Raw genomic sequence first — 12,941 nt, 5'->3', positions numbered from 1 at the left:
TTCAGCAGGTCGCTCCATCAGCGGGTCTGTGAGGACCGTGGAGACTCAGCAGAGGGATCTGTGATTGGAGACTGAAAGTCCCCAGTCCGGGAAGACCTGCACGTCCCACAGTCTCACGTGACTCATCAGACTGTCCAGGTGACGGGGTGACAGGGTGACGGAGTGACAGGGTGACGGGGTGACAGAGTGACGGGGTGACAGGGTGACGGAGTGACAGGGTGACGGGTGACAGAGTGACGGGGTGACAGGGTGACGGAGTGACGGGGTGACAGAGTGACGGGGTGAAGGGTGACAGAGTGACGGGGTGACAGGGTGACGGAGTGACGGGGTGACGGGGTGACGGAGTGACAGGGTGACAGAGTGACGGGGTGACGGGGTGAAGGGGTGACAGAGTGACGGGGTGACAGGGTGACGGGGTGACAGAGTGAAGGGGTGACAGGTGACGGAGTGACGGGGTGACAGAGTGACGGGGTGACAGGGTGACGGGGTGAAGGGGTGACGGGGTGACAGAGTGACAGGGGCAGCAGAGGGTGATGGGGTGACAGGGCAGCAGGGCACCAGGGGGCAGCAGGGAGCAGCAGGGGGCAGCAGGGGGCAGCAGGGCAGCAGGGGGCAGCAGGGGCAGCAGGGAGCAGCAGGGGGCAGCAGGGAGCAGCAGGGGCAGCAGGGAGCAGCAGGGGCAGCAGGGGGCAGCAGGGAGCAGCAGGGGGCAGCAGGGGGCAGCAGGCGGTGGTGAAGGCAGAGCCCCCTGCTGAGGAGCAGTCAGTCTTTTACCACAGCAGCATTAGAGACACAGACACCGACTGCATCCAGTCCTCCAGAGAAAAGCTTCCTCTGAGCTCCGTCTGTCACCGAAACCCTCAGCTGGAGAAACCTGTGATGAATTGCACTGTGAAAACACACAGAGGTGAACAGAAAGTCCTCCAGCTTCAGTCCTCAGAGGAGCAGGCTGCTGCAGGGTCCAGCTGCTGGGTCCTGAGGAACCTGCTGCTTCCTGGTATTTCTGAGAACATGCTGAAAATAAACTGATTGAAGGAATATAGTCCAAAACTTAAGATCCATTTAATTCAGAAAACAAGATGACTTCAGACACACTGCAGCAGCGCTGTGTGCACGCTCCCATCCTCCACTTCAATGAACAACCACGTCTGGACTGCTGGAGTTATTAACAGGACCAGGAGCAAACAGGAGCTCAGAGAGAACAAGAAAACTCCAAAACACGCTAACAGAACTTACTGCTGGCTACAACCAGGCTGCAGCAGCACCTGACCAGCACCACCTTTACAGCAGCACCTGCCCAGCAGCACCACCTGCCCAGCAGCACCACCTGTACAGCAGCACCACCTGCCCAGCAGCACCACCTGTACAGCAGCACCTGCCCAGCACCACCTGCCCAGCAGCACCACCTGTACAGCAGCACCACCTGCCCAGCAGCACCACCTGCCCAGCAGCAGCACCTGTACAGCAGCACCTGCCCAGCAGCACCACCTGCCCAGCAGCACCACCTGCCCAGCAGCAGCACCACCTGCCCAGCTCCACCCAGAGGCTCACTTTTCACTGAGGCTCATCACACCGCTGGAACAGCGCTGTTTACGCCATGTTTACGTTTACACTACGTTTACATAATGTTTACGCCCTGCTTACGCCATGTTTACGCCCTGATTACGTTTACACGATGTTTACACAATGTTTACGCCCTGTTTACGTTTGTGCCATGTTTACACCCTGGTTACATGTTTGTGCTGTTTAGACAACATTTACACTTTGTTTACACAATGTTGACGCCCCATTTACATGTTTACGCCATTTACACGATGTTAACGCCGTCTCCGTGACGTTTGCACCCTGTTTACATGTTTACGCCATCACTGTCGCATTTCCAGTGAAAATTGATGACTTGAGTCGTTACCGAAAAGTTTCGACATTTAGACGTTAACGTTTGAAAACAATGACCATTTACATGGCAATGCAGTAACTGCAGTGTGGCGTTTAAAGTCACCTGCTTCTGCACACACAGAAGAGCACACAGGAAACAACGGCGTTCCTTCAAACTGTCTTTCTTCATCGTTTTAGGCCATTCACATAGTGAGAGGAACATTTCTGGACATGTGGTCCAGACGACGTGGTAAACGTTCTAGACCGCAGTGGAGTAAATGTCCTAGTGACGGTGTGGCTCATGTTCTGGACGCAGTCAACTTGCTTGGAGAAACCGTTCGGTTCAGGAGTTAAGCACACACCTCACTCACGTTTAACGAGTTAATTCTTCTCATGCTTGTGCAGAGACTATTTACTACGACAGTAGAGTGTCAGTGTTTCAGAAAAGTTCTGTTTTTCTATGGAGACGGAGTCGGAGTGTTTTAAAAATGTTCTCTAAAGGTTCAGTTCCTCGTCCTGGGAACCATCCAGAATGTTCCATTTTCACCTGAAAACATCATGTGAAAAAACTGAAGTCCAACTTCAACCTTGTTTATTTTGTGCTGATGTTAAAACATCAATTCTGAGTTGTCTTTGACTCAAGAGTGAAAATGGAGCTCAGGTTTTCTCCTCATCAGACGGCGATACGCTGCCAGCTGCCTCTCAGAGGCAGTGCTGTGGAAAAGTACTATTTCCCCACTGACATCAAATTCAAATATTTGAGAAAAGATACCAAAATTAAACCCAAAATGCCATTTTTAAATTATTTTATTGGAGAAAGAAAGGTCTCCACACCCACCCAGTCAGATGTGAACAAGCAACTGCTCCTCTTGTTAAACACAGTAACTGTAACTAATCACGACTCCTGGAAAGACTTCAACTGAATCAACCACACCAAAACCTGCTCCTGACCCATCCAGGACCAGGACATCAGAACTGCCAAAATGACCCCAAGAGCAGAGCAGCGGCGCATCCAGGAGGTCTCAGAGGAACCAGGACATCTACAGAACCGCAGGGTCCCTCACCTCAGCTGGGGTCAGAGGTCAGGACAACGGCTGAGGTCCAGGGCAGAGACCCACTGCAGACCACAAGAGCATCAAGGCTCAGGTTACTTCTGCAAAGATCTGAAGGATCCCCAAAACATCTGGAACGATAAACTACGGACTGACCAGACAAGGGCTGAACTTTTTGGGAGGTGTGATATAGTGCGATACTGAGAATCCTGCCGCGGTGCACTGAGGTCCACCGACACCGCCTCGCCGCCGTCACGCTGCGAGGCTCAGGAGCAGGAAGCAGCCGATTCTGAACTGGAAGTTAGGAAGAGTCATTAAGATCATGAAGCTGCTGGAGGTGCAGGTCACCAGGTCACCACCGCGATGAGCCGCTCATGACTTCTGGCACCGCCCACCCGACCCAAGCCGAGGAGGGTTTTCATAGATCCCACCAATCACTGCCTGACAACAGAAATGAACGAGATCAAAACAAAGTAAGCAGCGCTGTGGTGGCTGGCGCTCCGGGAATCCAGCTCTGAAGGCCAGCCTCAAACAAATCACCATTTAACCAAGACGCAGATTACGAGGGTGATCGTTGTCTGCTGTTTGCACTTGTTTGATCATTTTAAACATTTCAGTAGGGAAAATGCAAGAAAAAAAAGGCTAGAGAAGGGGGAAATGCTTTTCCATGGCACTGCTCACTGTAAACTCCTGGTGTGACTTTTCATGGGCATGGTTTGATCACTGGGACATTACTGACGGGTTCCGCAACATCTGCTTGAAATGGACTCAAGAGATCCTATAGAATTAGATACACAGTCCCCAGTCTGACTTGGTCCTCGTGTCTCCTCAGGGGTAGGTGGGAAACACTCCTCAGAGTGGCCGGCCACCGAAACGGTCAACCACATGGAGAAAACACTGTTCCAAAGGTTTTTACTTGGAAGTGTAAATATGAGCGGTGACGTTTCTGCCCTTAAAATTCTAACAATGGAATATGTTTGGAGTGCTTCAGAAGATGGATGGATGAGGGATGTTGTGATGGATGGATGATGGATGGATGATGGGATGGATGGATGATGGATGGATGACCGTAACACACCTGCTAAATGTGCCATTTGATGAAAATGTTTTCTAACTGCTGATCTGGACGATCAGCAAACTGGACTTTGTCCACACAGTCCTCACAAGTCTTTGTCATTTCGAAATAAGCTCCAGGGGTCAAAGGGCAGAGTCCCAGCTGTCCGGTCAGGACCGCGGTGCTCCACTGCGCGGCGGCGGCGGACCGGCGGACCGGCGCCCGTCACGGCGGCGCGCTGCAGCGGTGGCTCTTGTAGGTGCCCAGATGGCGGAACCTGCGGCCGCACTGCTGGCAGCAGTAGGGCGTGGCGCCGCTGTGGATCCTCTGGTGGGTGTACAGGTTGCCCAGCTCCTTGAAGCGGCGGCCGCACTGCGGGCAGGCGTAGGGACTCTCCCCGGTGTGGACGCGCTGGTGTCTCTTGAGTCCGGACAGCACGGAGAAGCCCTTCCCGCACTGCAGGCAGGGGAAGGGCTCTGGGCGCCGCTGTGGACCAGCCGGTGGCTCTTCAGCCGGGCGGCGTGGCGGAAGCTCTCGCCGCACTCCGGGCACATGAAGGGCTTCTCGCCGGTGTGGATGCGCTGGTGCTGCGCGCAGGTTGCCCAGGTAGTTGAAGTGCCGGCCGCAGTCCCCGCACTCGTACCCGCCGTCGCTTTTCATCTCCCTCCTGCCCCCCGAGCCCGGCGCCGGCCGGCCCTCGCCCGACAGTCCCTCCGCCCTCCCGGGCTCGCCGCCGCCGCCGCCCCGGGCCGCGGGGACGAGGGCGCGAGGTGGACTGCAGGGCGTCGGCGGAGTCCGGGTGCAGCAGCCTGACGTGTTCCTCCAGGAACAGCGAGTCGGGACAGAAGACGCCGCACAGCGAGCAGATGTAGGTCTCAGCACAGAACGGCCCTGAAACCACAACAGCCACAAGGTCAGAACAGGGACCGGCCAGGAACCTCGCAGCGCCGCTCCGCTCAGTGAGGACCAGGCGGCGCCGCCGCTGAAAACACCCGAAAAGACAAAGTTCTGATTTGTTTGTGGTCCTAAAAAACCGACTGAGACTGGAGTCTCCGCCGAGTCTGGCCGAGCTCGGTGTTCAGGCCGACAGCTGCAGGCGCCATCCTGGATCAGAATGCTCAGAAATGTACCCAATGTGTCACGGCGGCTGCTTCTAATGTCTGAAACAGACTGCTGCTTCAGGTCCATCAGTGAGACGTGACGAACCCGCCTCAGTGCTGGGCTCACATGCTGTTCATGGAGTGAGAGAGGCTTCGAGGTCAGAGGTCAGAGACCTCCTGCTGTATGAAGTGTGCGGAGCGACTCCCCACCTGCCTCGGCCCCGTCCGAGTTTCCCTCCAGGGAGCTGCCCCCTTCTCCGGGGGAGTCCTGGGGCTCCATGGAGAAGTCTGGGAGGGAGGAGCCTGGGCCTGCTCCAGGGCTCCGCCCTCCCTCCCCCCCGCCGCCGCAGCCGCCGCCGCCGCCGCCTTGTCTTCATCGTCCTCATCTCCTGGTCAGCAGTGTGGACGCTGTCACTCTCTGTGTCCTTCATCACTGCTTAAACACAAACCAGAAAACACAACCAGACAGCAGTTAGAACCACCGACCAGGATTAGACCACCGACCAGGATTAGAACCACCGACCAGGAGTTAGAACCACCGACCAGAGTTAGAACCACTGACCAGGAGTTAGAACCACCGACCAGGAGTTAGAACCACTGACCAGGATTAGGACCACCGACCAGGAGTTAGAACCACCGACCAGCAGTTAGAACCACCGACCAGGATTAGGACCACCGACCGGAGTTGAACCACCGACCAGGAGTTAGAACCACCGACCAGGATTAGGACCACCGACCAGGAGTTAGAACCACCGACCAGGATTAGGACCACCGACCAGGAGTTAGAACCACCGACCAGGATTAGGACCACCGACCAGGAGTTAGAACCACCCCAGGATTAGGACCACCGACCAGGAGTTAGAACCACTGACCAGGATTAGGACCACTGACCAGGATTAGGACCACCGACCAGGAGTTAGAACCACCGACCAGCAGTTAGAACCACCGACCAGCAGTTAGAACCACCGACCAGCAGTTAGAACCACCGACCAGCAGTTAGAACCACCGACCAGCAGTTAGAACCACTGACCAGCAGTTAGAACCACCGACCAGCAGTTAGAACCACTGACCAGCAGTTAGAACCACTGACCAGGAGTTAGAACCACTGACCAGCAGTTAGAACCACCGACCAGGAGTTAGAACCACTGACCAGCAGTTAGAACCACCGACCAGCAGTTAGAACCACTGACCAGCAGTTAGAACCACTGACCAGACACAGGAAGAGCTCAGTGTGACTAAAGCGAGGTGGCGGTGGTCTGCGCTGCTGCTGAGGTCCTCTGAGCAGGGCTCCTGGACGTCCCTGTCTGGACCTGGGGAGTCCCAGCAGCAGCAGCAGCGGTCAGTGGTGAGAATCCCACTGCAGCTGGAGGCCACAGGCTCAGTCCGGCGGACGGCTGTGAAGCTCCTGCTGTCCTGGGAAGCTGAACTCCGCCGCGGTTTGAAGAACTTCTGCTCGTGTTTGAAATGTGACTGTAGTCATCATCAATAATGCAATCCCAGCCAGCGATATAATACCTTTTGAAATCATCACTGCAGCGTTGTCCATAAGTAAATGTTTGAGCCAATAACAAAACATTTCACCAGTACCTGAAACATCATTAAATCCCGTTAAAGTGTGACACCTGGCACCATTAAGGTACTTATACATACATGGACTGCATGTCTCAAAAATGACAGTAATGTTTGTAGTTTTTGTTTAAATACATTCACTGAAAGACAATGCAGCTCAGTTATGGTTGAGGAATCCATGTTATTTGTGTTAGTTACTGGCAGTTATTACATATGAGCTTCATCACAGTGATGTGATCGACTACAAACAAACCCAGCTGTCACTGAGAGCAGCTTCCTGCCAGCCGCTGATGTTACAGCGTCACAGTCCTGCTCTGAGAGGACTGTCAGCATGCAGGGCCACCGGGGGGGCAACCGCTGGCTGACCCCTCCAGGACCTGACCCCTCCAGGACCGGATCCCTCCAGGACCGGATCCCTCCAGGACCTGACCCCTCCAGGACCTGACCCCTCCAGGACCGGATCCCTCCAGGACCTGACCCCTCCAGGACCGGATCCCTCCAGGACCTGACCCCTCCAGGACCTGACCCCTCCAGGACCTGACCCTCCAGGACCGGATCCCTCCAGGACCTGACCCCTCCAGGACCTGACCCCTCAGGACCTGACCCCTCCAGGACCTGAGCCCTCCAGGACCTGACCCCTCCAGGACCCGACCCCTGTAGGACCGATCCCTGTAGGACCGGGCCCTCCAGGACCTGACCCCTCCAGCCGGATCCCTCCAGGACCTGACCCCTCCAGGACCTGACCCCTCCAGGACCTGACCCCTCCAGGACGGACCCCTCCAGGACCTGACCCTCCAGGACCTGACCCCTCCAGGACCGGATCCCTCCAGGACCTGACCCCGGACCTGACCCCTCCAGACCCGACCCCTCCAGGACCGGATCCCTCCAGGACCGGATCCCTCCAGGACCTGACCCCCAGGACCGGATCCCTCCAGGACCCGACCCCTGTAGGACCGGATCCCTGTAGGACCGGGGCCCTCCAGGACCTGACCCCTCCAGGACCGGACCCTCCAGGACCCGAGCCCTCCAGGACCTGACCCCTCCAGGACCGGGACCCTCCAGACCTGACCCCTCCAGGACCGGATCCCTCCAGGACCTGACCCCTCCAGGACCGGGACCCTCCAACCTGACCCCTCCAGGACCGATCCCTCCAGGACCTGACCCCTCCAGACCTGACCCCTCCAGGACCTGACCCGTCCAGGACCAGGACCCCAGGACCTGACCCCTCCAGGACCAGGACCCTCCAGGACCTGAGCCCTCCAGGACCTGACCCTCCAGGACCAGGTCTGGAGTCTCCTGAACAAGGAGGATCCTGCTGCTCTCCAGTTCTCATCCAAACCCATAACCCCCCTGAATGTAGTGGACTTCAAACATCTGACAGTGTCTCTCTCTCTCTCACTGACACACTCGCTCCCTCCCTCTCCCTCTCTCTCTCTCAGCGACACTCCCCTCTCTCTCTCTCCTCACTCACCCCCTGCTGGTCCACCTTTCAGGTCTGCAGAGTACTCCATCGGGGCGATCCACTCGTAGTCGTACATCCGCTTGCTGCCGGACGGAGCATGGCGAAGATGTCTTCCGCGGCGGCCTCGGAGTCTCCGGGCCCGGGCCCGGGCCCCGGGGCCCCCACGCCGCCGTCCGCCCACAGGTTGAGGGCAGGCGGGTCCGCCTCCCTGTCGGCGGGGTCCGGGTCCGGTCGGGGCCCCCTCTGGAGTTCTTGTCCTTCATCAGGTAGTCGCAGATCGCGTCGATGTTCTCCTTCTTGACGGCGGGCAGCGCCGGCTTGGTCCTGCGCGGTTCTCCGTTGCTGTGCCTGGTTCCGGAGCCGAAGTCCTGCTTCCTGAAGGCAGCCTCCGCGGACGGGTCGGGGAAGCAGTCCCTCCCGTCCCTGTGCACCGAGTCCAGCCGCGCCTTCAGCACCTCGATCTCCTCGCTCTTGTCCAGCAGCTCCATCTTCAGGACCCGGATCCTGCTGCTGACCATCTTGCGGATCTCGGACAGCGCGGTCTCCAGCACCACGGTGATGTTCCTGCCCAGGTGCTCCGTGATGTCGGTGACCGAGCACAGCAGCTCCTCGTCGGGCTCCATCTCCAGGAAATCCCCCTCCGCTCGGCTGCCCGGCCCGGGGGCTCCAGGAAGGCTCCGTGGAGGTTGGGGGGCAGGATGGCTCGGAGAAGCCGTGGTTCCTCTTTCGACTCATGGTGGAGCAGCGCGGGAGCCGCGGACGGCTAACGGGAGCTAGCGAGCGGAGGATGCTGAACAACAACGGGCGGAACGGCGTCACGGAGCACGGCTGCTGGGGACACCGGAAGTGACTTCTCCTTCTTCTTCTTCAAATATTTTCCAGCAGGCTGCACGCAAGATAAGCGTCATACTGCCCCCTGCTGTTCACTATCCACACTTCACTTTATTATTGTGCAGGCGGTGGAAAGAAGGACCGTCGTCACTGACCCAACCCGACTAACCTCGAGCGAAAATGTTGTTAGTCCAGAGTCCGGCAGCTCTCCAAACAGAACCTTTCTCTCCACAGAACGAAGACAACAGATCATTAGCTTCAGGTCTGCCACACTGACACAGTCCATTTGGAGGTTTCCCCTCAGGTCTCAGCCCTCCTTAATGAGACATAAACTCCCCTGAAAACATGATTTGTGATTTTTTTATTTTATTTTATTTTATTTTTTTTTGGGGGGGGGGGCTAAATATTGGCAAAATGCTGTTTCCCTCGTGTATTTCCTTTATTTTATTATTACTGTTTTGTATTATCATAATCATGGCTCATGTGCATATGAGGCCAGGGTTTGTCTGGTCTGAGCGTCACTGTTCCACTTTGAAGCTGCCAGCCTGCATGCAGTACTTGTCCTCACCATTGAAGTGTGGGGGCGCTATGCTCAAATGTCACTTTAAGTCAGACATCAGAAACGGAAACAGACTACGCTGGACCATTTGCGCTCTCGCCGCTAAACTTCAGTGCTAACAGTTGTGAATGATTTGCAGTAAAAAAAATGTCTAACACTGTGTTTCCACCAGAAGCGTGAATGCGGACTCATTCGCACGACAATGAAATCACGCTGCGCTAGACGCTCCAGTTTTATCGCTGGTACGAATATGCAAAAAACCCTCGCCGCTCGCCGCAGCATCACGTCACTCCGAGCCCTGGAGGAGGCAATCAGGAGGACGCTGATAGGCTGTCCTGGCACATCCACAAGCGAATTCGCTTGAAAAGTTGAATTATTCAACTGGAGCGGCGAACGAATTTTCGCTGGAAACGCTTGCCGCTCGCTGCTTCATTGCTCACTGTTCGCCGCTCAAGATTGAGCGAGAACCGTAGAATTACATTGACTTTGTATGTAATCTCATCATGTGAAAAATTCGCGTCACGTCTGGTGGAAACACACCGTAAGGGAAATAAAGGAAACCTGCTCGCAAATATCGTTTATGAAAAAACCGAAGAAAAATGGTCCTGAGGAGCAGCAACAGGCGAGTTCAGGTGCAACCGACCTGGCTGCACCTGAAGGCGCCGGTGCTGGTGAACGCCCGCCGCAGCCGGCTGACAGAGGCCGGAGATGGAGGAGATGAGGACGGCTCAGAGGCCGCCGGCCTCTCGCTCCCGGCTGACTGGACCAGCCGATGGAAGTCCCACAACACCTGGCTGTTTATTAAGACGGGAACCTGGGATGCACTATTTGCAGAGACACGAAAACACTTTTGGGAAAGGTAAAAGGTGTTTCAGAAAAGCTAACTGGCACGCACTTATCAGAAGTGGATTAACGGAGATGTAAGCAGCCACAAACAAAAGGGTTTCTTAAAAAAAGTATGGTGATAGCATAGCACACAAAAGGGCTGTTGACGTCACAGAAACCAAGCAGAAGGATTTTCTGCCAGCCAGAGTACTTGAGATCAGTTTGAAGCAGAAGAAACGGCATCTTCGTTCTGATCGGCCTGTATGGTAGCCAAGGAAAGGTGTGTGTCTTGTCCTTGATTGGGTTGTGGATTCGTGTTCAGTATTTCAGAGGTTATTTTGCGCGTGCTGATGCTGGTTTGATCCCTCGTAGTGTGATATTCCTCGTTGGGTCAAATAGACGCGTTGTCGTTTATTAGCATTCACCTGGTCACATTGACATTTCTCTATACAACATATCCCAGCATGCATTGCCAATCCCGCCTGGACTACGGTGAGCGAAGAGGGACTCAGATCACAATCCACAATAATGACACAGCAGTAGACAGGCTGGCGTGTTCTGGTTTGGATTCAGGTTTGATGTGTGTGGAGGTTGAGATATGCTCACAGGAGCGGGCAGAGTCCAGCCTGGTCGTAACGGATGTGTTTAGTGCAAGTCCTCTCTGAGGCACGTCCCCCCGACAGCCGCGGAACAGTCCGCACACTGCCTACCGGCCTCGTATTCTGAGTAAGGTGAGAATGCTGAGCGGCGGACAGTGAAAACACTGCGGCTCCTTTCTGTCCCTTTCCCACTGGCGGTGCCGCAGCTGGTTCGCAGCACAAACACACTCCAGCTTGGAGAGGCAGTTGTTTTTTTTTTGTTCAATATCAGTGCTTAAAGGAGATGTCCGCCACACGTTTCAAAATGTTACTTTTCTATTTACTATTTCATAGATCAATAATGTTCTTCTGATCCAACACTGAGTACTTTTGTTAGACAGTTTTTGTACTTTTAATGTGATTTTTGAGTACATTTTCAGAATCTCTTCCACTAAGAAAAGTTGTTCACTGAGTTTACATCACACAACCCCACCCCAAATCGTTCTGAAAGCTCTTACACACACACACACACACACACACACACACACACACACACACACACACACACACACACACACACACACACCCATGGTGCCATGCAGGCTGCTCACTGTCCACTGGGGGGCAGTGTAGAGCTTATAGACGGGGCAGGAAGGGGATCTGGTCACTTACTGGATGAAGGCAGCTCTAGAACATGATGCTCCCCCCACCGTGCCTCACCAGGAGTATTTTAACATGGACAGCTGTTGAAGCCCCCCCCCCCCCCCCCCCCCCCCCCCCCCCCCCCCCGACCTCCTGCACCGCTCAGCGCTTTCATCATGGCTTATGCTAGAAAGAGCGCTGGAGACTTTTTCCCATAAAAAAGCCTTCTGTCAGCCTGTCTGAGGGTCACACGGATTCCTGGGGGGGTTAACTTCCACATGCTTTGGCGTTTTGGAGCTGAGAGAGGAAATGTGAGGACAGAGGAAAGGAAATGCTGAGTGTGCTCCTGGGATGTTAGAGGGGAAAACACTGACGCTGGATTCAGCATTCACACAGTCACACAGAGGGAACCAGAGGATGCAGCGAAGGGAAACATTCAGGGGGAAAACATGCACGTCTGCAAGAAACTCAAGTGTTTCCATGCACTGGTGTGGCTGGACGCTCTGAGTCCCTGCTCCACGCCGCCCGCTGACCTGATGGAAGTGTTTGCTCTGTGACTGATCATTAACCGCGGCTGCTTGGCTTTATTTGAGACTCCGAACCTCACAGACCTGCAGTCTGCTGAGCTTTCAGCCGCTGTGCAGGATAAAGGAAAGACAGAAATATAAAAGTTTCACAATAAAAGTGTTGGTCTGCCATGAGGTTGATATGAAGGGTGGATCTGCCTTCAGCTGAGCAAACAAAACCATAGTCCTCTTCAGAACAGAGCTCCTCCTAACATCTTTAAAGCACTTCAACAAGTGGCGTTAGAAAGACACTCAGCTGTATTCCTGCAACATGAAGCACGGCAGACAAGCTCCACAGGCGGTACATTCTTCTGTCCTTTCAGTTCAGTAAAAAGACAAATGAGCAAGGCCACACAACAATTATCTTTAGATTAATGATTCAGACATCATGTTAGTCTGGTGTGAGATATCGACGCCGAAAAACTGTCACTGATGTTGAATTTAAATAGGGGCCATGTTTAATAATAAAGTCCAGAGGGTGGAGCTGCCATCCAGAGGGTGGAGCTGCTGCTGTCCAGAGGGTGGAGCTGCTGCTGTCCAGAGGGTGGAGCTGCTGCTGTCCAGAGGGTGGAGCAGCCGTCCAGAGGGTGGAGCGGCTGCTGTCCAGAGGGTGGAGCAGCCGTCCAGAGGGTGGAGCTGCTGTCCAGAGGGTGGAGCTGCTGCTGTCCAGAGGGTGGACTGCCGTCCAGAGGGTGGAGCTGCTGCTGTCCAGAGGGTGGAGCTGCCGTCCAGAGGGTGGAGCTGCCGTCCAGAGGGTGGAGCTGCTGCTGTCCAGAGGGTGGAGCTGCCGTCCAGAGGGTGCTGCTGCTGTCCAGAGGGTGGAGCTGC

General features: G+C 55.2%; 1 protein-coding gene across 1 annotated transcript; it reads right to left on the bottom strand.

The window, feature by feature from the left end:
- Positions 1–624: 624 nt before the first annotated feature.
- On the bottom strand, positions 625–8,959 carry LOC115386144 (zinc finger protein 16-like). The gene is given in 9 exon segments (XM_030088364.1): positions 625–1,265; positions 1,404–4,457; positions 4,460–4,571; positions 4,573–4,717; positions 4,749–4,872; positions 5,292–5,369; positions 8,122–8,208; positions 8,211–8,342; positions 8,345–8,959. Coding segments are annotated over 8 exon segments (1,320 nt in total). The 5' UTR covers positions 8,736–8,959; the 3' UTR covers positions 625–1,265; positions 1,404–4,206.
- Positions 8,960–12,941: the final 3,982 nt, after the last annotated feature.

This window comes from Salarias fasciatus, chromosome 3 (assembly GCF_902148845.1).
Source record: "Salarias fasciatus chromosome 3, fSalaFa1.1, whole genome shotgun sequence".
Lineage (NCBI taxonomy): Eukaryota > Metazoa > Chordata > Actinopteri > Blenniiformes > Blenniidae > Salarias > Salarias fasciatus.
The sequence above is the reverse complement of the archived record's forward strand: the minus strand, read 5'-3'. Positions and strand labels throughout refer to the sequence as shown.